At 45.5% G+C, this 25,852-nt stretch overlaps 1 protein-coding gene across 2 annotated transcripts in view; it reads right to left on the bottom strand.

Moving 5' to 3' along the window:
- The window catches only part of epha2b (eph receptor A2 b), a 31,216-nt gene that overhangs the window by 2,530 nt on the left and 2,834 nt on the right, over positions 1-25,852 (bottom strand). The window contains exons 1-15 of one of the 2 annotated variants that reach the window (XM_011472907.4): positions 23,680-23,864; positions 23,234-23,304; positions 21,542-22,181; positions 6,039-6,194; positions 5,552-5,890; positions 5,330-5,448; positions 4,983-5,154; positions 4,805-4,898; positions 3,984-4,036; positions 3,785-3,910; positions 3,055-3,240; positions 2,913-2,974; positions 2,589-2,798; positions 2,353-2,502; positions 2,067-2,260 (exon numbers count right to left, since the gene is read on the bottom strand). In XM_011472907.4, coding sequence (XP_011471209.2) covers positions 2,067-2,260; positions 2,353-2,502; positions 2,589-2,798; positions 2,913-2,974; positions 3,055-3,240; positions 3,785-3,910; positions 3,984-4,036; positions 4,805-4,898; positions 4,983-5,154; positions 5,330-5,448; positions 5,552-5,890; positions 6,039-6,194; positions 21,542-22,181; positions 23,234-23,304; positions 23,680-23,854 — 2,747 coding nt within the window. In that variant the 5' untranslated portion in view covers positions 23,855-23,864. Of the gene's footprint in view, positions 1-2,066; positions 2,261-2,352; positions 2,503-2,588; positions 2,799-2,912; positions 2,975-3,054; positions 3,241-3,784; positions 3,911-3,983; positions 4,037-4,804; positions 4,899-4,982; positions 5,155-5,329; positions 5,449-5,551; positions 5,891-6,038; positions 6,195-21,541; positions 22,182-23,233; positions 23,305-23,679; positions 23,865-25,852 lie in introns of those variants that run through there. The other variant, XM_078949759.1, reaches the window with a different exon arrangement.

Genomic DNA, 25,852 nt, shown 5'->3' with positions numbered 1-25,852 from the left:
AATACAATTCATAATTACAACGCAGTATTCCTTATTAACAAATAACAGTAACAACTAGCTACTAACTATCTAACTATACAGGTGTTGTAGAATGAGTATGTGTGTGTGTAGCAGTGCGCTGCGTGTGTAAGAGGACTGAGCACGTGCCACGCCAGAGCGAGTGAGAGCGTGCACAAGTGTTGGGGGCACACGTTCATGTTTGTTGTGACGGAGTGAAAGAGAACAGTAATAGAGGTCTTTATTAAACCGCTCTGGAGTAGAGCTGTGACGGTGTGGGAGTGATCACCGTGGTGATGAAGCAGCAAGAGTCGCGGTGTCGGGACTCTTGCAACCCCCCCCCCCACACACACACACAAAAGTCTCTGGCGCACTCAAGAATCCGCACGCAAGGCGTAAGTATGCGTGTGTGAACATTATCTGTATTGTGTACATGTTGACATGAGGACATTTTTTTTGGAGCCAACAGGTGTGTTTATAACATGTGAGTGTGTGTGTGGATAGGCCCCGGCCTTCTAGATTTGTATTACATCTGAACCTCACCGTAATGAGTATAACCATTCAGAAACTAGTTGCTCTATGCTGCTTCATGGTTTTACCCTTCCTTCCTATGATCACCCTCCTACCCCCCCCCCCCCCCCCCCCCCTCTCTAACATCCCTCCCTCTTCTTCCCTTCTTTCCTTTTCCGTCCGGTCCAACACCAAAGATTTTCAAACATGATTAAAATGAATAAAGTTTGGCCTCAATTACAAAAGGGGTTTATTCAGACATACCTTTGGTTAGTCTGAAGATTCATAACCCCACTTGTTAAAGTAAAATATGTCCAACACAAGAGGCCCTCAGCTCTCATCTGTCTGCCTAGCTGTTGGACAGGACAAGTTAAAAAATATAAAAAAATAAAAAGAACGCACGCAGCTTGTAATGGAAATGAATGCTATGGAAATTCCCCCAGAAGCCCTTGAAGTTTGAACACAGGACTCGCAGAAAAGTAAATTATTAGCAATGATGAATGTGTTTATTATAGTTCAAATCACGCACCATATGCAGAACTTCCAACAACAAAAACGAGCAACGTTTGCTGCCCTATGCAACTGCATTTTATTTTAGAGTGAACAGTTCATTTAATTTGGTTTATATTTTCATCATGACAGCAATATGTCAAAACATTGCTGTTTATTTTTCTTTAAATAACTTATTTTTTCATGTATTTTACTTTTCAAGTTGGAAAAATGTATAAAGTAAAATGTTTTCTAAAAAAAAAACAATGTTGTTGCATAAAGAGGAAATAAATTTGTTATTAATTTTTCGTCCTCAAAAAGTATCTATAATTGTCAAAATACTGGATCGATAAGCAGTATCAATAAGAGTAGTAGTACCGTAGAACCTTAACGATACCCATCCCTAGTGATAAGACAGAGAAGGTGAGTAGATTGATATGGATCCCTTGTTGAGACATTCTCGTTTAGACTACGATCACATATGCCAAAAGGCCACCACGCTGAAAGCAAAAAGCCTGTTTTTCAGCAAAATCTTCATGTGGCCACACACCGGCATTTGTCAACGGGAGACAGTGGTTGTATTTCTACATGCCAGCGGCAAAGTTCGAATTGAGCGGCGACTGGACGATTTTATGACATCGGGCAGTGGCCGCCAATGCACATTTGGAGGCCATGCGGTGGCAGGAAGGCAGCAGCACGATAACTGACTGATAGGAGGGTCTCTAAGGTCCCAAAATTGTCTGATGTGCTGCCGTCCCACCGCCACAGTCTAACTGTTAGAAATCCTACAGTAGTAGCATAAACACTTGATGAGGGCTGTTGACATGGGCCGGGGGCCTGGCGATGACCACATTTCAGTCTGACAATCCTGGCCACCGTGGACCCCCGGCCCATTATTCCCTCTTATGTTTCATGTGTCTGTGCATACATACAAGCTCACTGAGGACCATTTAAGAGGCCAAATTTCCCTGTTCCAACTGTTTTGGTGGAGGACTTGGGTGTTTCTGGTGACCATTGCTTAAAGAAAACCTCACCCTAACCCAGATGGCTGATTACCAAACAGATCTTACCGTGGATCAAAGTCTGCAATGGTCTTCAGGGAGTCGGGGCTGCGCACCAACTTGTCCAGCAGGCTTACGATGTCTCCGAAGCGCGGCCTCTTTGACCGATCCTGCAGCCAGCACTGCAGCATCAACTGGTAGACAGTTGAAGGGCAGTCCATGGGTGCAGGCAGCCTGAAAGCCTCATTGATAGCCTTCATCACCTGCAGTTGGTCACATCATTAGATTTTTTAGGGCAGCTGTTTACCTATCCTAAAGTGCCATTGAAAGAAATTAACTCTAACTGTTAGCTTGCCTCGTGGTTACTCATATCCCAGTAGGGTCTTTCTCCAAACGCCATGACTTCCCACATGACGATGCCAAAACTCCAAACATCACTTGCTGAAGTAAACTTCCTGTAGGCTATTGCCTCTGGAGCCGTCCAGCGAATGGGAATTTTACCTCCCTGTTGAAGAACACAGACATAACCAACTGTGAGCTCCCTGACATGCTTTGTGGGTCATGCTCTGAGAAAGGCCCATATCTACTCACACTTGTGGTATATGTCCCCTCAGGATCATCTTCCAGCACTCGGGACAGGCCGAAATCAGACACTTTGCACTCCAGGTTGTTGTTGACCAGGATGTTGCGAGCAGCCAGGTCCCGGTGAACGTAACTCATGTCTGAGAGGTACTTCATGCCAGCTGCGATTCCACGCAGCATGCCCACCAGCTGGAAGGAGGAAAACTCTCCATCGTGGTTCTAGAGGAAGAGAGAAGGGTTGTTCTTATATCAAATGATGTCATCACCTCCCTTTCAAGCATTTACATAATCAGCTAACAACAAAGTGAGGGCAGGAACAACAGGTGGACTCACCCTCAGGTATTTGTCCAGTGCTCCATTCTCCACGTATTCAGTCACTATCATAGCATGTTTAACTGCACAAAAACCCAGTGCGACGCACTATATTACAAATGATGATACAATATAAAACAAGCTTAACGGCAGGAATGCCTACATTTGGTAACCACGCCCTCCAGACGGATGATGTTCTGATGGGAGAACTGGCCCATGATCGAGGCCTCGCTCAGGAAATCCTGCCTCTGCTTCTCAGAGTATCCGGACTTCAGCGTCTTGATAGCTACTGCAAACTCCTTCTTCCCTGGAGCCTTTAAAATTCCTTTGTACACCTCTCCAAATTCTCCTGCAAAAAGGCACAGTCTTTATCAGAACAAGAGATCCAGAACGACAACAGTAAATGGATGTGAGGAATCTTCTCGGGTTTCTTGCTGCAGGCTTTGGCTGTATAACAGTGACAAAATCAGGAAGTCTCTGTGCCTGTTTTGCCCGAGGTGCTCTCACAAAGGTGTGTCTTGGCGTGGTGCTGCAAGAAAGACTGCCCTGTGTTTTGCAGGCAGGCCGCTGCACACGTGATCATGGGAGTTGATCACTGAAAAAGGTCCAAAGAGTAAAAGTGGTCACACTTGAACGAGCCTTTCCTTAAAGAAAAGCTTCCCAGCGTCCTGTTGCTGAAACCTGGTTTCAAACCCTCACATTCCTCAGACCTGACGCACAACAGACACTGTCTCAACTTGTTGTGTGAGAACTGATGCTAATCTTGCAAACCACTGTCATTCAGCCTGTTAAACGGTGAAAAACACACAAAATAAACAGCGAATCTGTGGGTTGGAAAGCTCTTTCAACATCTTAAGCCCTGCGGCAGATTTTCACAGCGGTGTGTCACTCACCAGCTCCAATGACTTTCTGTTTTGTTACATGGCTGGGGGGGATTTCTGTGGCAAACTTCAGCACAGCTACGTTGGGGTCCTCGTATGTGTGTGGATCCACGTACGTCTTCAGCGGCTTTAACTGCTCTGCATGTCAAAGACACAAAACTGCACTGAGAACATTTCCACGAACTGTCAGTTTATTAAGATGCGGTTTTACCTGGGGTGGAAAAGTAAGTGTCGTCTTGTCTCTGCCTGTGAGAATTTCTTCTCCTGAAACACAGGATATTTTAAAACTAGACAATATCTATGATAATGCATGTGTGCAAGCTGAATCCCTGAAGATGCTAAGCTGCAAGTGCGACCATTGAAGCTTTATGCTTAAATTGCTGAAAGTCCTAAAGCAATTTGTTCAAAAAAGTGTTCCGAGAGCGGACCTCCATCATGTGAATGTTCTGAAGTGTTCCTGGCATTAAAATGAATTTAGAGATGAAGAAACATTTAGGAATGAATTGAAGGGTGTTATATGGGCATCTGCGAGTTTTCCCACCACTGAGGAAGTTCACGTTTACACTGAAGCATCCAAGCAGATGGTATGACCAATGGTGTGCCCCTCACTGGCCTTGTCATAGAGTGTCTGCCCTGTGACCAGAAGGTTGTGAGTTCAAATCCAGGCCAAGTCTGAGACCAAAATTTCTAAAGATGGGAGCCAAAGCCCCCAGCATGAAGGGGCTGAATTTGGGGCTTAAACCACCAAATGGCTGGAGCGCGGCTGTAACTGCAGCCCACCCCTCCCCCAGGGGATGATGGGTCAAATGCAGAGAACAAATTTGGGACTTAAATTTTAACTCAGAGCTGATTTGGTCAGTGACCGATGACGGGACAGATTCAACCCAGGTGAGTTCTCGGATTCAGCTAGAGAAGCGGGTATTGAAAAAAACCAGAGAAAGTGGATGCAGGAGTTTTTAGAGGCTTAGCAAAGACCAAATATGAGAAATCCAAACAGTGGTGGAGGCCTTTGATGGAGCAGCGGTTACTCACCGTCTGCGCACAAACAGAACCACAAGCACAAGGATCAACATGCTGGCTCCTCCCGCCGCAGCAGCCAGGATAACTGCTGTCTTGCTATGGTGTTCTAAAAACAAAAGCAGGGACATTCAAGCGAGACCCTAACCCTGAACAAGGATGTCAGGAAATAATGAATTGTTCTCTTTTTTACCTTCAGACAAGGTCTCGAACTGTTCCTCCTGGCTGAAGCCTCCGTGGCTGCCATCACTGCTGAGAGCCTGAACCCTGAAGAGATAGGCAGTAGCCGGGGCCAGATCCTTGATCTGAGCGTAGTTTTTCTCCAATTTAAGCCAAATGTAGGTCGTTTTATCCAGATTATCGTCCTGGCAGGGACAAAAAGGTTAACCAACATCACTTCCGAACCCCAGATAAGAGTGGAAAGTTTGCATGTCTCTTTTAAAATACATTTAGAACTGAACATTAGTTAATGCGGATCCTACAAGAACTACCCCGTTCAAGTCTATGGAACTTTGGGGGAAACAATCAAGCGTGGTGCACCTTCTTGCGGTAGGTAAGTTCATAGCTGGTTGGCTGAGAACGAGGGGAGACATCCCAGGAAAGGGACAAACTGGTGGGAGTCTGTTCAACCAGTTGTATGCTTATAGGTTTTGGGGGATCTGATGACAAAAGGAGATTAAAATATGAAAAACATCATCAGTAATGAAATCAGTTCTTCATAATGAGATGCTCCATAGACCTGTGTCTGCTGGTCCTGCTCACCTGTGAAGAGCACAGATGTAGTGATGGAGGTGGAAGATGGCATTTCCTCCTCAAGAACCTGAGATACACCACTAAGAGCCTCCACAGTGAAGGTGTAGTTCAGGTGTGCATCCAGCTGGCTCACTAGCACCTTGGTGTCGGTGAGGCCCACGCTGCCAGGCTCGTAGCGGATCTTCTCTCCGCAGGTTTGACAGACAGGACCGTCACAGCGCTGGCACTCCACATTATAGGTTATGTCCTCCCGATCTCCAGTGTCTTCAGGCGGCTTCCAGGAGAGGAGCAGTTTCCCTGACGGGAGCTGGGTGGAGGCCATGAGGTCGCGGGGAGCAGAGGGGAGGCCTGTAATATAAAAGGTTGGAGAACAAAATTATACCTGAGGAACACAAAGACGTATTTAAGGAATCTGTATTTAAAGTATTGATGCGAGAAAAACTAATCCAGCATGCAAATGCAGAGAAAAGCAGTTCAATGCATGTAGGATTCTCACCTGTGCAGGGCCCTGTGCGCAGATCTGTTGGTGCTCGATAAAATCCATCCTTGCAGAAGCAAAACTGGGCTCCAGAGACCAGAGCCTGAGAGTTGGCAGGGCAAGCCTCGCACGATCTGTTGGAGGCTTCAGCCTTGAAGAAGCCTGGCTGACACCCTGCAGTGACAGTTTCACCAGGAACAGTCAAACTCGGTCCAAGGCGTTTCAACATAAACTGGTTCACAAATACAGGGATCAGGTAAGCTTTTCAACTTTTAGGGAAAATAGACACAAACACATGAGCACCACTGAGTTACGAGTTTTCCAGCCTGGGAAGTATGGGTTCAGGTCTGGATCCATGATTACACCTAAAGGTGAGTCTCAGTTTGATTTGGACTGGAACTGACGGAATCTGTTTAATGCTGATCTTCTTTAGCTGAGGGAAGTTCAGACCCTTTCAGGCATTTCTGTGATTATTGCAAGAAGTCCACAGATTTTATATCCTGTTTGGAGAGTTTTGGTGTTCATCAACACATCACAATTCCCACCCACACCACAGGACCGATTTTAGACCTTGTCTGCTGCTCTGGTGTCTTGCCAAATGGCTGCGAAGTGGATCCCCTTTCTCTCTCTGACCACTCCCTAGTAACTTTTGATGTGAATATTGCATCCGCTGGATCAACCCCCCCACGCAGCACTACCTACCGTAAAATCAATAAGATTAACCTGGATCATTTCTCATCCCATGTGGTAAATGGCGTATACTTATATAGCGCCTTTCTTCCTACAAGGACAAAGCGCTTTACAGTCACACACATTCACACACTGGTGGCCGCTCTGCTGCCAAACACAGGCGCCCGCCTACCACCAGAGGCAAGGTGGGGTTCAGTGTCTTGCCCAAGGACACTTTGACTCATGGGCGTGCAAGGCAGGGATCGAACCTGCAACCTTACGATCATGGGTCGACCGCCCTACCGCTGCACCACGGCCGCCCCATCACTGACCTTCCCTGCACTGACACCCTCCACACACCTGATGAACTTGTCTCACATCATCATGACAGCATCCTGGATATCCATGCTCCGCTTAAAACCAGAAGGGTCTCCTTTTCGCTCACTGCTCCCTGGTTCAGCCCCTCCCTCAGACAACTAAAAGCTAAAGGACGTGGACTGGAAAGACTGTACAAAAAAGCTGGTCTCTCCGTACACAGGGACATGTACATCAGTCACCTCTCCCACTATAAGGACTCCATCTCTAAAGCCAAGTCAGCATGCTACTCCACTTTAATAAACACATGTGAAGGGAATTCTTTCCCCTCTTTTCCAAAGTGACAGCCTACTAACCAACTACCACCCCACCGTTACACCTCTGACTTCTGTGACACCTTGGCTTCCTTCTTCAGATCAAAAATAGAGAACATCCATCAGGAACTCTTAGTACATCCTGGCTCCGCTCCAGCTCCCTCATTCCTGTTGGACCCACATCACACATTCTCATCATTTTCTCTACTATCAGTCAGTGATATTGCTGAGCTAATTAAACATTCGAAATCCTCTAGCAGTCAACTTGATCCACTTCCTACAGTTCTGGTCAAAGCTCCTCTTCCCTGCCTGTCCCCTCTCATCACCAACCTTATTCAGTCCTCTCCTCTCAAAAAGGCTGCTGTCACTCCTGTAGCAGGATTAGACCCCTCCAAACTAAACACTTTCTGCCCCATTTTCTAATCTTCCTTTCATCTCCAAAATCCTTGAAAAAAACTGTCGCAGAACAACTTTGAAGGCGTCTCTCTCAGAATAACCTACATCAACAATCAACGGTTCTGCTATCGGTACTGGAGAAGTCGCTTTTTCTGTGTCCCACATGATATAAACGCGTCGCAAATGAATACATTCATAATTACAATGAGTCTTCTTTATTAACAAATAACAGTAACAATTAGACAACTAACTATCTAACTAATGAACTAACTATAGAGGCCTTGTAGAATGACTATGTGTGTGTGTGTGTCCGTGCGCTGCGTGTGTCAGAGGACTGAGCGCGTGCCACGCTACAGCCAGTCAGAGCCTTTGACTGCAATGGGCTTCAGGCAAATGTTGCAGCGTGGGGGGGGGCTCTTCAATTCAATTCAATTCAATTTTATTTGTATAGCCCAAAATCACAACAACAGTCGTCTCGATGGGCTTCGAAGTAAAACATGAAATCAAAAGGATCATGAATACAAAGAGTTCAATAGGAAAATACTAAAATGAACTAACAAACTGACTAAGCTATACTGGCATCCCTGCCCTTAGACCCCCCTTCGCCGTAAGGAAAAACTCCCAAAAAAAACGGATTCCGGAAAAAACGAAGAAACCTCAGGGGTGTCCACATGAAGGAGGGATCCTCCCCCAGGACGGACAGGCGATTTACCAGAAATCTTAGAGAAGAATGAACTTATCTAAATCTACAACTACATATATAAAAGTCCAGCAGACGAGCTTCATCCAGATGGAGTTGGGGGGGGGGGGGGGGGGGGGGGGGACAGTCAAAGGCGCGAGTCGAGCCGGAGACAGGAACCACAGCCAGGTGTAGGAGCAGGAGCAGAGGCGAGGTACTCGGTCAGGAACAGGAGCACGGATGAACCAACTGGAGTCTGGAAGCACTCCCACTCCCCAGGAGGGGAAAGAGGAAAAGAGGGACAATACATGAATCACTGCAGCAAACAGAGGCATGGAGAACTAAATGATAAATTATGATCAAGAATAGAGAAGAGGAAGGGTAGAAGTAAAAAAGGAAAGAGGACAGAACCCCAGAGCACCATAGTTACCCCAGCTTCAACTTCTAGCAGCCTTTTAAAAGAAATAGTTATTATTAAGTTTAATTTAAACAAACTAACATTAAGTTAAATAATCTCTGAATACTAACTAGTCTGACAATAAGCCTGTCCACAGAGGAATGTTTTCAGTCTAACTTTGAATGTAGAAACTGAGTCGGCCTCTCTTACATGAGCTGGGAGTTTATTCCATAAAACAGGGGCTTGGTGGCTAAACGCTCTACCTCCAACCGTACTTTTACTAATTCTAGGAACCACAAGCAGTCCTGCATTTAGGGAGTGAAGTGTTTTCATTGGATGGTAAGGGACTATGAGGTCCTTAATATAGGACGGGGCCATTCCATGTAAGGCCTTATAGGTTAACAGGAGGATCTTGAACTTAATTCTAGAATCAACTGGGAGCCAATGGAGTGAAACTAACACAGGAGTGATGTGATCTCTTCTGCTAGTTCCAGCTAACAATCTAGCTGCTGCGTTCTGAACAAGCTGGAGACTTCTTAAGGAACTCTTAGGACACGCTGCTAACAAGGAGTTACAGTAATCCAGCCTCGATGTAACAAATGCATGGATGAGTTTTTCAGCATCACTCTTAGAAAGTAGGTTTCTGATCTTAGCAATATTCCGCAGGTGAAAAAAGGCAGTTCTACACGCCTGAGATATGTGAGCCTTAAATGATAAATCCTGGTCAAGTAAAACCCCAAGGTTTCTAACTGTGGAATTGGGGGCTATACTTACACCATCCAGGGAAACTATCTGAGCAGACAGAGCATCTCTGAGGTTTTTAGGACCAAGTATAATGACCTCAGTTTTTTCTGGGTTCAAGAGGAGGTAATTAATTGTCATCCAGGTCTTGATGTCACTGATGCAGGCGTTCAGTTTCTCTATCTGGTCATTCTGGTCAGGCTTCATGGATAAATACAACTGCGTATCGTCGGCATAACAATGAAAATTAATGCTGTGTTTCCTGATTATGTTTCCTAGGGGTAACATATAAAGCGTAAACAGGATCGGTCCCAAGACTGAGCCCTGTGGGACTCCATAGTTGACTCGAGTGCACTGAGAGGAATCTCCATTTACATTAACGAACTGATACCTATCAGACAGATAGGATTTAAACCACTGGAGAGCAGATCCTCTGATCCCTATGTCCTGCTCTAATCTATGGAGTAAAATACTGTGGTCGATAGTGTCAAAGGCTGCACTGAGGTCCAACAGGACCAGAATAGAAAGTAGTCCCTTTTCTGAGGCCAATAACAAGTCATTAGAGACTCTAACTAGTGCAGTTTCCGTACTGTGGTGAGGTCTAAACCCCGACTGAAAGTCTTCAAAGTGGCTGTTGTCCTGTAGGTGGCAGTAAAGCTGCTTAACTACAACTCTTTCTAGGATTTTAGAAATAAAGGGCAGGTTTGATATCGGTCTATAGTTGGCCAAGATGCTAGGATCCAAACTGGGCTTTTTCAGAAGAGGTTTAACAACTGCATATTTAAAAGACTGTGGCACGTAACCAGTTTCCAGAGAGGCATTTATCATTGTTAATATGGGATCATTAATTAGGGGAAAAGTTTCTTTAGAAAGTCTAGTGGGAATTGGGTCTAACAGACACGTTGAGGATTTGGAGGACGTAATAATTGATGTTATTTCCACTTGATCCACAGCAGTGAAGCAGTCTAATGTTACAGAGGTTTCTATGGATGCCTCCATTTCTACCGCTTCAGCCTGTTCTGGGCTGATAGTAGGAATAACTTGATTTAACTTATGTCTAATATTTGAGATTTTACTGTCGAAAAATGTAAGAAAATCATCAGAGCTGAGAGAAACAGGAACATGTGGTTTTACTGAGCTCTGACTGCGAGTTAATTTAGCAATAGTGCTAAAAAGAAATCTTGGATTGTTTCCATTCTCTGATATTAAGGTTGAATAGTACTGGCTTCTAGCTCTACGCAGAGCTTTTTTATAATTTAATAGGCTATGTTTCCAGGTATCCAGAGACTGCTCTGAACCGGAGCGGCGCCATTCTCTTTCCAACTTACGGGTTTCTTGTTTAAGAGAACGAGTTTCAGCGTTAAACCACGGTGCTACTCGGTTTTGTCTGACGAACGTAGGTTTCAAGGGGGCAACAACATGGAGTGTACTCCTGAGGGCTTGTAAGGCATCATTAACAAAGTGGTCATTTATACTAGGACTGATACTATGGGAGCTGGACTCAGTATTTTCTCAGAATATCACTAAGTACTGGCTGAACTGTGTGTTTAAACTCAGACACAGAACGGTCAGTTAAGGTTCTTCTAAGCTGTTTCTTATTCACTGGGGCAGAAGGATGTTCTAATGTAAACTGGAAGGTAATCAGAAAGTGATCAGAAATGATGGGGTTAAGAGGAAGGACACTCAGCTGGCTGATCTCTATCCCATGGGTTAGAACAAGATCCAGGGTGTGCTTATGACAGTGAGTGGGTTCATTCACACTTTGGGTGAAACCAACATCATCTAATAAAGCTGCAAAGGCCTTTCCTAGACAGTCACTGGGGTCATCAACATGAATATTAAAATCCCCTAATATTATAGTTTGATCAGAATCTAAGACAATAGTCGATAGGAAGTCGGAAAACTCAGTTAAAAATTCTGAATATGGGCCGGGGGGGGCGATAAATAATTATGAGTAAAACAGGTTTTGGAGTTTTCCTGTTTGGGTGACTTAAAGACAATATGATGTTTTCAAATGAATTATAAGCATTTTTAACTTTAGGGCTGAGAAGTAAGCTAGACTGTGATATTACTGCCAAACCACCTCCTTTCCCTGAAATCCTGGATTTCTGATAGTTAGCATAAGTGGGGGGGGTTGCTTCATTCAATCTAACATAGTCATCCTGTTGGAGCCAAGTTTCTGTTAAAGCTAGAAGACTAAGGTTTTTATCAGTAATTAACTCGTTGACTAAGAGGGACTTGGAGGAAATGGATCGAATGTTTAATAAACCGCATTTAATGACATCATAATTCTGCTTGTGAGAACTGCTGTCTGTCACTTTAAGGTTTCTATGACGCGCTCCTTTCATTTGTCTTTCAGCACATAAGCTAAAGCTCGGACCTGCTTGACTTTCCCTGCATGGGTTTTGCACCGGCACTAACCCTAAGGGAGGCTCAGAGGAGCGTTTTCCACTGCTGCTCTGCGCCCGGGTCTCGTCTCTGGATTGTCAGGTTGTCAGACTAAGGCTAGCAGAAATGTTTCTAGAAAGAAGAGCGGCACCGTCCCGGGTGGGATGGACGCCGTCTCTCCGCATGAGACCGGGCTTCCCCCAAAACGCGCTCCAGTTATCCACAAAACCAACGCCGTTTTCTGGGCACCATCTAGAAAGCCAGCGGTTAAATGATGAAAAGCGGCTGTACATTTCATCATTGACTAAGTTCGGCAGGGGACCAGAGAAAATTACAGTGTCGGACATCGTCTTAGCCAGTTTACACACCGAAGTTACGTTTAACTTAACCACCTCTGACTGTCTCCGTCGGGCATCATTACCGCCTGCGTGAATCACGACTCGACGGAACCTGGACTTATTTTGAGCTAACATCCTAAGGTTCCCCTCGATGTCACCAACTCTGGCCCCCGGATAACACCTGACTGTAGCCGCTGGGAGCTCCACGTTTCTAACTTCAGAAGAGCCTATAACCAGAGTTGAGTGTTCAGCGGGTGTGTCGCCGAGGGGGGAGAACCTATTACTAACGTGGAGTCTCGGGTGCTCTAAGTTTTTGCGTTTAGCACTATGTTTCCTCCCAACCGGTACAAACCCCTGACTGTCTCCCGGCTGTTGGGAGGGCGCTGGGGTGCTAACTAAGTTAGCCCTGGTGGCGCGGCCCGCGCTACGAGTAACGACCTGGCTAGCCGGCTTAGCTTCCACTGTGCGGAGCCGCGCTTCTAACTGCTCCAGCCTGGCCTCCAAGTCTAACACAAGACTACACTTAACACAACTACCGCTATCTTCACTAAAGGAGGCAGGATCATCACTAAACATATGGCACATGGGGCAGGAGAAAGGAGGAGAGGCGGAAGGAGTGGTGGTGGCCATACTAGGTTCTAAGCTAAGGCTAGCGGTGTTTAAGTAAAGAGAAGTGGTTTATTTAGCAAAATGAGAAAAGTGAACAGCAAGCGGTTTAACAGTGGTGAATTCGCTAATAAAAAGTATTAGATGTGAATATTAACCCAGATAACCCTTAGAGTAAGCAATAGTAGTAAGGCTAATGCCAAACAAGAGGACAGCAGTCACACACGACTAGCACTGGGAATAGCTCACCCGGAAATGACGTCACAGGAAGTCCACAGTAATCTTAAAACCCCTCTTCCTCCCCATCAGTAAACCCAGACCAGTTCCATCAACAGAGGATTGAATCCTTTCTTGGGAACAAACTTTCCTCTCTCACCGGTAGCCATGCTGTCGCTGTTTCCTGTGTGCTATGATGCTGTTGTTTGCCGCTTGCCATAACGCCGTGTGAAACTAACGCTACGGAAGCTCTGGGGACCCAAAAATGCGGCATTACACCAAAACTCGATTTAGTTATTTTTTAAATCGCCCATAACAAAAAATTCAAATTCCTTCATTCAATCGATTTTTCGCCCAGGCTTAGTTGTCATCCATAAATAAATATAATTTATTGGGTTTACTGGATTTAAAGAAAAATAAATAAATAGATGGAGTCTGCATCAAAGTGAATTTGTTTCCATCATCTCATTCATCTGAACTCTGGTGTTTGACAGATGGAAAAGTCTATTCAAGGTTGTGCAAAAATGGAAAAAAGATCAAAGGAAACATCACTCTCATAATGAATACAAATAATTAAAGAATTAAATTAATATTTTACATAAATATCATGAAAACATTTTAAATCAACACAAGTATTGCCAAATGAACTATCACTATACATCGGCAAAAACCTTTTTTCTAACACATCTAGTGTTGCGGCTCCCAAATGTCTCTTTGAGAGGTTCAGGTTAGCGACCTCTGGTCCAGCACATCCACGTGCATTCCCGGTTTGTACTGGAACATTATCATGTATAAAGTAAAATGTTTTGTTAAAAAAACAATGTTGTTCCGTAAGGAGGAAATAAAAGACTTTATGTTCTCAATTTGTTATTTAATTATTTTTCATCCTCAAAAAGTATCGATAAGAGTCTCGTTAAAATACCGTATCAATAAGAGTAGTAGTACCGTTCAAACCTTAACGGAACCCATCCCTACCAACAGGAGGGCTGTAGGTGCAGCTTTGATCCTGACCACCATCTCTGCGCTCAAAGTGAACGTCAGTGTTTCCTGGAATTGAGTTACACTGACACAATGTGCAACCACAGCAGCTGACTCTCCAAAAAGCTTTTAACCGGATTCCTCGAGGAAAAGAAAAAGCTGCACTAAGTAAACTTCCTGGTTTCATGGAGACAGTGGGAAGGGTTGTGGATTGTTGTTGGACCAAACAGGAAGCAGGAGGTGAGCAACTGACGCAGGCTTCCTTCCTAAAACAGCCCATCACAGAATGAACGCAAAGGGATGAACGATCACCAGAAATGCCGTCAGCAGGCCGCAGACTCCTGCAGAAAGCTCACCTGCAGTGCTGACCACACATGAATAAGGCACTATGAGGGTTTCCTGAGATGAAGGAGCTCAAAAACAAAGGCCAACGTGTTCTGATTGGTCCAGTTTGACAGCGTTAGGCAGCTTTTCTCGTCTGCCATTTGCTGCAAAGAAAGACTCGTCACTGGAGAGTGTTGGAGTAGCAGCAGCCTGTTAAGGAGCCACAGAGGCTCTGAGGGCAGAAGTCAAGATGAATGAGACGCCGATGAATGCATGCTGGGATGGCTAGACGGACGAATGTGTGACATGCTGGCGTGACGACACCACACCCCTAAAGACATGAGGCTACGTGGTTCAGGGCCCCTGAAATAGAGTCCAGTGCTGAGCTTTTAAAAGGCAATAAGGTCACCATTGCTCCAGGGTACAAGTAAACGCCACTTGGCCAAGTAAAACAAACACATGCTCGCTCTACCAGAGAGCGGGGAAAGAAAGGGTCAGACATACGTCAGCGAGGAAGAAAACTAAATCCAAACAAGAAATAAACAAAATGTCTGGATCCTTATCACAGCGGATCCCTCATAGCAATCCTTCCCAGGCGGCTCTGTTTTTAGAGCTCCAATTGCAGTCCATCATGTCAATCTGTCTACATGCAGAACATCAACATGAAGGGTACTTGGATGTGTAAACATTGGGGGTCTCCGGTGTGTGTGTGGGGGGGGGGGGGGGGGGGGGGCTGGTAACATGAGCCAATGGTTACTGAGGTGGAGAAGTGGAGGAGGGTATATCGGCTGCTACAAAGGTGTAGCTGTGTTGGCCCTGGGGGAGTGGGGGGTGTTCATCAGGCCTGATTGAATATAATAAATATCCCTCTCTCCTCCATCCACCCTTCACACCCTCTTCAAGGCCCACAGCGGGAACCTGCCATCCGTTTCAAGTTCAGAGGAAAGTATCCAAAAGGGACCAAACTAGGCAAAAAACTCAAGGAAATCAAATGCAAAAGCAGAGCAAAGACCTCTCTGCACAGACCGACCAAAAAAAGCCCTGAACCAACGGGTCAAAGTTGCCCGGGGATTAGGTGACCTCCAGTTTCCGTTCACAGCAACGGCAGAGTGAGCAAGTGTGTGCTGTGGGGGGGCTGAGTGATGGCAAGGGGCAAAGAAAATACTTGCATCATACACCAAACAGTTCAAAACCATGTGCTTCGTGCTGCTCTGACCCCACCCAACACAACGTCCCATCTCTGTACTTAGAGGCCCTGGGCTGAGGAATGTTCTTCTGTTCCACACCACAACCAGCATCTCGCAGAGCTCAGAGCACAAGACACATTTCGAGCAGAAAGACGTAAACTACAGCTGATCCCTCCCAACCGAGACATCCATCCGGTTTATAGAGCCGCTTCGTCCTGCATCTGAGAAACGTGGAGAAAAAATCTGTTCAGACCTCCAAACAGCTTATTTGATCACAAAATAGCCAGTAAAAAAGCAGGCAGATGGCCTTGGGTTCATTTTAGAAGACATTCCAATTCTTTCAGAGAGGATTTCTTTTTTCTGAAACATATTAATATGTGAGCTGGAAAAAGGCAAGACATAACCCCTCATTCTGTAGGTTAGGAGTACAAAAAGTCTACGTAGTTTTGGGTCATTAAAGGTCTTTGAAGGTTTTTCCTCTTCGTTAGGATAATTTGGGAATGCAAGCTTTTTCCTAGAAGCATAGGAATAAGTTTTCCAACCACACTATTTCAGAATCAGTTAAGAAACTGCAGTGAAGTTAGTTGTAGGTTGGATATTTGGCAGACATTCAGTGCGGATCTCTTAGGGACCGTCAACAAATTAACAAATGCATGAGATGAAGATTTTAGATCAAACCCAAAACTAAATGCTTTGCAAAAATAAATAAATTACTATAAAACATTTCCTCATGTTGTGTTTAAATAATCGTATTTATTTTGCAATGTTTTAATAAGACAATTTTCCAATGACAGATGCTAGATATCTTGTTAGAAAAATGGTTTGAAGTAAAGATTCTGGTTTTTTTAATAGCTTCCAAACAATGTGACCTTATGATTGCAAATATATGCCAAATTATGGCTCCAAAATACACCATACAAAAACTTTATATGAATTTTTATATTAAAATTCCAAAGATTTGCATATGAAATCTGGTCAATTTTTTCAATAGCTCCCAAACCATGTGACCCAAAGAGAGGAAACATATTGTGAACTGTGGCACTGACACCCCAACATCAGACACATTTTAATATAAAAATTAATATACATTTTGCATCATCTATAATTGCAATATACATTGGTGTTTCTGACGTTGGGATGACAGTGCCACATTTCGGCGTAGGTTTCATCTCTTTGGGTCACATGGTTTGGGAGCTATTGAAAATAATAACCAGACTGTATATACAAACCTTTGGAATTTAAACACAAAAATTGATGTAAAATTTCTGTGTGTATGGTCCATGTTGGAGCCATAATTTGGCATATATTTGGAATCATCAGGTCACATGGTTTGGAAGCTATTGAAAAAAACAGACTTTTAACTTAGGAAAAATATTGAGCATATACTATTGCAATACTTCTCATTAAAACATTGCAAAATAAATAAAAATGTTAAGACACAACTTGAGGAAATGTTTCATTGTACTTTATTTTATTTTTTGCAAAGCATTTAGTTCTGGGTTTGATCTAAAAACTTCTTCATCTCATGCACTTGTTAATTTGTTGATGGTCCGTAACCCTTGTGCTATCTTAGATGACCCCCCTCTTCCATTGAGATGTTCTCCCTACCATGACAAAGGTGGATAAAGGTGGAAAGATTTCATGGCGACTGAGTCGACTTCATTGGGTTGGAACTGGAGGCCAGTCATTTTTTCCTGAGTTCTCACAGACAGTCAATGGTCTGCACAGCTTATCTAATCATCCTGTTATGAATAACTAATATGATAAAAAAAAAACGGTTAGTTAATTTTCCACTAAATGTTTCTGACATAAGTAGCTGTTCTCCTTCCCACTGAGCAAGCTCAGATTCGTCTCACTAGGAATCTTAAGGAGCTGTCAAGGATTTCTCTGAAAAATGACATTCACCAGGGAAAAGGGCATAAAATGTTCTCAGTCTAAAAGTCCCATCAGGCTGCGTGAAACCGGATGTATTTGATGCTTATTCAGAAGCTGCAATTCGACCAAGAATTACAGTCTCTCTGTGATTTTGGAGGCAGCACAACAACTTAAACAGAAAAGCTTCCCAGCTGTCTCAGTTTGTTGTAGCTGAGGCGACAGTGTGCACCTCAGGATTTGAGAAAAGAAACTACAAAAAAAACAACAAGCTGAAGATATCCCCCGTCTTCCCCGAGCGGCTCAAAGAGAGGAGATGAGATTTTATAGAGGCAGAAAAAGCTTGCAGAACCAGTACTTACTTTGGGTAAAACGACCAAACACACCCAAGGCAATTGCTACCCTACAAGTCGCTCACCGCAGTCAGCAGACACATGACAACCCAGTCACCAACGGTTTGTTTGATTGGCGTGGGATGAATTTGGAAACAAGTTTACAGAAAGTAGTTGGGCAGGAGACACATCAATCACAGACACCTCTATTCAGACGCTGTTTTTCCCCAGCCTCTAAAAAAAAAAAAAGGACCCTTTGCCTCACAAACTGAAAGTGGAGATTTCACAGCAGAGCTTTGGACCTCCAGAGGATGGGCCAGGGCAGCCTGTTGGGGGGGTGACAGGCTCATTCCATTGCTCCAATGGAAGCAGGTTATGAGTGGAAACTGTTCCAAGGTAAAATGTCAGCAGGAATTTCTGCAGAATTATGAAAAGATGCCACAAAACTTGAGCAGGAACTGAAAGTTTCTCCATGTAACCCATCCATGATTCAAACAAAGAGGGGAATTACATCATTGTGTATTTTACATCCCCTCTGCCACACACTGAAAACGGCTTTATCTTTCAATTCAGAGCTTTGATGTAAGCAGTGATGTCCGTGTGAAGACGACGCCGTCCCCCCCTTTAACCCTAAAAGGGTTGACAGACCAGAGATCTCAGACGAGCGGATCAACAGACAACGACCAGAAAAAGTCTCAAACTCCAGTTAACCATTTGCTGAACATGACAAACCTTCAACCTCAAAGGGAAGAAACCACACAGTTAAAGTTCTGCCTTCCAGCAAAGGAAGAGGATTAACGCCGTCAAACTCCATATATTTATATTTAGACTTGATTTTTAAGTGAATGAAAACATTATTTTGAATTAAATGCATACATTTGGATAAATATGTCAGATTATAACATGAGAAAGGGTTTTTCTGGCGTATAAATCATGGAAAGCGGTCAACAAAAAATACGACAACCCAGCTCACCCCCCCCCCCCCCCCTTCCATCTTACACAGGCAAAAAGCACAGCTGAGTTAAAGTCTATTACTGTCACCGCCCACAAACATGTGACCCACCAGCTGATTACCTACAATCAAAGCAAATCTAGATTCATTCACCATGAGGGAGAGTTCTGTTCCAGGTTCTTTTTGAGTGACTGACCTCAGGCCAGTGCAGAACAATGTGAAGGTCATCAGCTCCATCCACGGTTAGGAGTCTGACCATGAACGCTTTCTGAAGATGAGGAGGAAGAAAAACTACGAAATGAGCATAAGCCATTGGCAGAATCAGAGCACAGGGAGGGCGGGGCCGACGTGAGCATCGCAGTGAGTGGCGTTTGATTGGCCGTTCTGCATGTCAGTCAAGCTGAGGATGATGATTCGCTGACTGCAGTTCTTTTTAAATATATAAATATATACCGTATATTTATACTTTTACTACACATCCTTTGTGATCGACGCAATGAGCACCCTGGTCTACTAGATGTCCCTCTGTGAGCCCCCCCAACCAATCATCTGGGCTCTGATCTACACCCCCCCCCCCCGTCATCAAGCTTCTTTGTGATGTTTCATTTTTTTAGTGATGGGGTGTGAACCGGAGCTGGTCTCCCCCCTCTGGTTGGGAGTCTCCTTCCAAGCAGCTGATCAGGAATGCACCAGCCAGCAGGGAGACGTGGGGGGGTTCACCAGCCCTCCGAGGAAAAACAGCGCTTCATTGTTCTACCTTTGCATTCCAACCCTCACCTCTGTTCAAATAAAATCCCTCCCAACTTTACACAACCTTGTGTGTGAAGTGCTGACAACCATCAGCACTTCATCAGGTCAGAGGAGGGAAAACTCTGATCTGCAACCAACTGCAGGGTGAGTTTGTGACGAGGATTAGAGGAATTTCCATGATCCCGGTTCTGCCCCGGAGCAGATCCAGACCGGCCCGGGCATGCTGGCTGAAGATAAGGGCAACTTGTGGAAACAAAGAGAAAAGTAAAGAAGAGGTGGAGACTAAGAGGGGGGTTAGCTGCCCCTTCGTCAGTGACAAGGATGGGGGGGGGTTCAGCAGAGCATGTTGTATACAAAGGACCCCCCCCCCCACTGGTTAATCCGACAGACGTTAATCCGTGGTAGAACAGCAGCCTCCTGGCTCTTTGATCAATTGACTTTCCAACAACAAAACAAGCGAATCCAACTGTGAGGCAGGGTGCTGGGCAGAGCCCCCCAGGACAGGAGGCAGTCACGGGACAAACATCAGCCACTAGGAGGATCCCGACATCTGTGTTTTGTTCAGAATTCAGATATCATACGATGGTGGTGCTGCTTCTACAATTTCTTAATGTTTTCTTCGACCAAAACACCCACATGTGGTTTCTTTGAACTTCTACAAATACCACCTTAAAAGATCAAAATGAAATCACAATGACATTTAGATTTTTGGGAAAACAGTGATCACGTTAAAATTTGTTTTAAGGAGTCTTCCTTCATGCACCCTAAAGGCCCGTACACACCGGGACGAATATTCGCCAGGCGTTATTCGCCAGCGTTTTTCAACACGTTTTTTGTGTTCACACCCAGGCGATTTTCGCTGACGATGAGCCGAGCGAACATGCAATTTCATTCCCTGACATTAGATGGCGCTTAATGTAAAACAGAAATACTCCTGTACACAAGGTGGCGCTGCGCAACTTTACGCTTCTTAAAGTCGCTTTTCGCTCAGAAGAAGAGAGCAAGTATTTACCCGCTTGTCAGAATCAAACAAAGAAAACATGAATATTTCCAGCACCAGTAGCTCCAACTGGTGCTTGGTTCGGGGATATTTTAGAATGTCCGTCATTATTTCTTCGCGGCAGTGTAGACGCTACTCGGCGTCTATCTTCTTCGCTGGTATGTGTGCTCAGCAAGGCAGTTTTGTGTTTGACCGCCCCCAAGTTGTGTTTTACTGTAACTTCAGAAGCTCCAGACACGTGTGCAAAAGCGCCATTCTCATTGGTCGAATAGATTTCGACGCGAGGCGTCAAAAAAAAAAACGAACCCGAGGCGTTTTTTTTTTTGGACGCTTTGACGCGTGGCGTTTTTTCGCGTTGTGCACACTCTCATTGGTGCCCTTTGTTTAGTCACGAGGCGTTAAACGTCGTCGAAAATCGCCGGCGAAATTCATCCCGGTGTGAACGGGCCTTGAGGAGTTGCTGTGTTTCATCGTTGTCTCATCTGCTGCTTCCTTCCTAATGTCTTTACGTCATGTGGCGACCGGCTACGGTGGCCGTGTTGGTCCAGTTGTTCCGCTCAGAGCCCGGAGCGTATTTATGACTGAGGAAACTTAGAGCGAACCGAAGCTCAGTCCAATTGGAAACAAACCGAGACCACCTCCAAAGATGGGTCCGAGAGTGGTTCCTGGTCCTGGACCAGGGTCCACTTGGGTGTCTTCAGACTGAAGATCTGTTCAGGTGGGAAACAAACTCTGGTTCCCCTGACTAAAATGTTCTGTCCAGACAAGGGAAAGCCCCTGTGAGGAGGACCACATCCAACTTAGTGGCCTTGTGGTAGAGTGTCCACCCTGAGACTGGAAATCTGTGAGTTCAAATCCACTGTCAAGTCACACCAAAGACTCTAAAATTGGGACCCAATGCCTCCCTGCTTGACAGTCAGCATTAAGGGTTGGATTGGGGGGTTAAACCACTAAATGGTTCCCAAGCACGGTGGTGTCTGCAGCTCACCGCTCCCCCAGGGGAGGGGTCAGATGTGCAGAACAAATTTCACTCATTGGGACTTTAATATTCAGGAGCATGTCCTTACCTTGACACGAGTCTTTCACCTTCTCATAACCTGCTTGGCACAGACATCGTCCTACTTGCACCACCCAGTCTCCGTCCGCAGAGCAGTGGCTGTGCGGCAGTTCCGCGGCGACAGCGTGGTCCACACACTTCCCATTCACCTTCCTTAATCCGGGGCTTGCCACAGTTTCGGGGAACAGAGCGAGCTCCATGACCTTTTCTGGGCAGATTTTGTAGTAGACTCGGACAGAGAGGAGAGCCACGCAGGCTCCAATGTCTTGAAACGCCAGGTAAAATCCTTTCCGAGATAGGCTCTCCACCACCTTTGTCTCTGTGTTGATGTTCATTTCTCCTTTACCGCTGATCTTGTCCGGGGCAACGGTGGCCACCTTCTTGAACTGGCCCTTGCGGAAGGTCATACCGACGTCTGCGTCCGACTCGGACATGAAGAGGTTGAATGTTTCCTTGCACGTCAATGACCCTCCATCAAATGAGTTACAGTCTCTGACAAGAAACTGAATTTCAACAAAAACCCGAGAGACCGATGCACCTCGCTGGATGAAGGTGGTACGCAGCCAGTTGTCCTGCTCACGTTCCTCAACATTGCAGACTGAGTAGGTGTAGAACTGAGAACCGTTAAGGGTTCTTTGGGTGACCTCCCACTGAAATAAAATCATACAAAGCATAGAGATTAGAGAAACAAACTGGATCGCTTGTCTACAGGAGACGGTTGTAGGACTCTCAGTATGAACTGGTCCTCTGTAGGGAAAACTCTCTTTCAATTCTTTATAGTTCAACACAGCAGAAATCTGGATGAAGGTGCAACCTTGAAATTACAAAGACCCCCTCCACGTTCACTTGTCCCAGTAACTGAGCTGCTCACATGCATGTGCTGCTGCAAGAAGGCAGTAATGTGACAGCAGTTTTATAAAGTAGCAGCGCTGATGAACCCCCCCGGACCCCACAGGGACACAAGCTGCTCTCTGCATGCAGTCGCAATGCTATTAATCAAAGGAATGTGTTGAGTGAGCACTACCACATAAAACCTGCTGCACCTCTGCTGCACAGCTGGGAAACATTCCTGTGCAGCAGCTTAGAAAACAGACAAGAGGGAGACGGTGGTCATGTGACACGTGGAAGACCCATGGAGGTTTGTTAAAGACACACACAGACACACACACACACACATGTAATGGTAAATGGCGTACACTTGTAAAGTGCTTTCTACCTTCCTCTGAGGCCTGAAGCGCTTTACAGTCACACACTGTGAAACCTGTGTGAGACGTTCAGGGACCTCAGCATGTCTGTGCATGCCTCACAGCGCAATCTGGTGGGGGGTGCAGATTCAGCTCAAAAAACAAAACTGTGGCTGAAAGCCCTCCAGCCTCCAACATGAGACACTACGTGATGCCCCCTAGCGTTCAAGTGTTGCTATAACGCTATGTAACCACCAGAGGCCAGAAGGAGAACAGCTCCTCTGGAGGAGTCTCGTCTGCTCCTCTGCAGGAGTCTCGTCTGCTCCTCTGCAGGAGTCTCGTCTGCTCCTCTGCAGGAGTCTCGTCTGCTCCTCTGCAGGAGTCTCGTCTGCTCCTCTGCAGGAGTCTCGTCTGCTCCTCTGCAGGAGTCTCGTCTGCTCCTCTGCAGGAGTCTCGTCTGCTCCTCTGGGTTCCTTTACTCCCAAGCGAAGCTGAAAACAGAAGCAGCACTCACTCACCCCGGGCTCCTTCAGCGGAAGCGTCAACCAGCCCAGCTCCCCTCCGACCTTCCTCATGTCCAAAAGCACCACTGAGGAGGAAGACATGAGACTTGAACCCACAGGAATGTCACCGAAATCTCCACAGACGTTCGTTCCAGACACATCAGAAAAGGATTTATTAAACCAACGATCAGGAGAAACTTCAGCGGCCTGATTGCTGCAGCAGCGTGACGTCACATGAACCAAACCTCCGCAAAAGTTCCTCCAACTTTCGACTGGAGGCTTATGAACTTCAGGAAGAAGCTTTCTCGTCTGAATCCGGAGGAACTCTGTTGGATCAGACACTCTGAGGAAGTCATTACAGCGAAGCTTCTTTCCTGGACGCTCCCGCATGGCACGCGGGATGTCCGCAGGGTGAGGGTCGTTGGTTTGCAGCATGAATCCTGGTACAAACGGACACTCACCTTCGTTACTCTGTAACGTTATTACAGTCCTGGTAATCAGCAGGCACAGAGAGAAGAAAAGCCAATTTCCAAGAGGAAAATCCATTTGGAAAAGTTTTCCTGCGCCTGCACGCGCCGCACTTTGGCTGGGACTGCGCAGTGGAGGTGCGCGCGCGCGCTGCGCCCCGCAGCTCATTCACAAACCTCGCCCCCCCCCCGGTCAAGACTCCACCCCCTGGAATGTGCTTCTGCCATCAGCAAACAGAGGTCTGAACAAAAGGATCTGATTTGGGTTTTTGCTGAAAGACATCAAATCATTTCTGCAACAATTCAGGAAAAGAGTTTCTGCCCAAAATGTTCAGCAGGTTCTGGGGCCTCATTTATAAACGTTGCGTACGCACAAAAGAAGGCGTACGCCACTCTCTACGCAATAGTTGAGATTTATAAAAAGCAAACTTGACGGGAAAATGTGCGGTCCTCCACGCTCTGACCCAGGCGTACGCACAAAACGGGTGAAATGAGAAACGGCGACACCGTCGGCAGATGGAAGAAACACGTGAAAGTGAAAATGACAATCCTGCCTCTCAGAAATAACATGAAGACTTCACAAAGCAAGTCTTACAATTAACAGCTACACCAACACCCGTTTGATCGATCAGCAGTGAAACAAATAAAAAAAATCAAACGAAAATTACAACAGAAATTCAAATGAACACTTATTTGGAAAAAGAAAAGTGAAATATGTTCTGCAATATTGGCATGTTGTGCAATTCATCCTCATAAATAATATAGTTAACAAAACGAAATACAAAACTGACATTCTCGTCAGTGTGTCCGTCTGGTGGAGCAGATATAGGTGTAATTAGACAGACAGACGGACAGATGTACTAATTATCCACTGGGGAAAGTTGTTTTCATAGTAAAACATTTCTTCCTAAGCCACGGAATTATGGTTTTCATGCATATGCCTTTAGTTTGTTTTATTTTTGATAAAACAATGTATGGCGTATGTCTCAACCATTCAGAAAGCAACAAGAAATTACATTTGCTGAACAATTTCCCATTTCCACGTCGATTATTACTGACATCTGCAGCTTGTCAGATGTAATTAAATGGAGGGAAATAAAATGCTCCATCACAATGCGTAATGACGCACAATGGCTGATCTTACGCTCTTAGAAGATGTGGCAAATGGAAGAATTCGGAGTGAACGCATCTTTAGACAGCAAGAAGACTTGTTGGCAAACGAGGACGAGTGGCTTATGAGCCGGTTCTGACTTCCTCCAGCCGTCCTGTTGGACCTCTGCGGGCTTTTGGGCCCGGCGTTACAGAGGAGCACTCGGAGGAACCACGCGTGTCACCCGGTGCATCTGGCGCTCCGGTCCCCCCATGGAGCGCTGTAGCCTCACAACCTCGAATGGTTGTGAGGCTACAGCATTTACGGCGTCTGCCACCGTTTGCCGCTCACGTGCCTTTTTGGCATTAGTAATGCCCACACTGTGCCCTCCAAACAACACTTTTCTCCTCTTTTCCACCACGCCAACGATAACTTCTACTTCACATTGAGTGAAGATACGTTTTTTTGATTTCCTCCGGTGTTTGCCATGGTTCTGCAATCAATGAATATTCATTTGTGGGCGTTTCACGGACTATTTATGGGCAACTATGGGCGTGTCATGAAGCCGCAAAAGCTGCCCTGCATTTAGAATTGGTTGTGATTTATTAAGGGAAAGATGCGTAGGATGTGCGTGCGCACGGTTTTATAACTCCGAATATTTCTTTGCGTACGCACGTCCTATGTTTCATCCGTACGCCACTTCTGACGCAAATCCTACGCAAAGTTTTATAAATGAGGCCCCTGGAGAGAAAAACCAAAACGATGAAGATCCGTCAGTCATGCTCCAGGCTGAGACCACATCCTAAAGAAATGTTTAATCTTTTCTCACAACGAATTCAGAGGGAGGAGGACGAGGAGTGAGAGGAAGAGGAGGAGGAAGAAGAAGAGGAGGAATAGGAAGAAGAGGAAGAGGAGGAAAAAGTGGAAGAGGAGGAGGAAGAAGAAGAGGAGGAATAGGAAGAAGAGGAAGAGGAGGTAAAGGAGGGTTAGGAGGAGGAGTGAGAGGAAGAGGAGGAGGAAGAAGAAGAGGAGGAAGAGGAGGACGAGGAAAAGGAGGAAAAGGAGGCTTAGGAGGAG

This window comes from Oryzias latipes, chromosome 7, assembly GCF_053564925.1.
Source record: "Oryzias latipes strain Hd-rR chromosome 7, Olatipes_Hd-rR_3.1".
In the NCBI taxonomy this organism is placed as follows: Eukaryota; Metazoa; Chordata; class Actinopteri; order Beloniformes; family Adrianichthyidae; genus Oryzias; species Oryzias latipes.
This window is presented reverse-complemented; position numbering and strand designations above follow the sequence as displayed.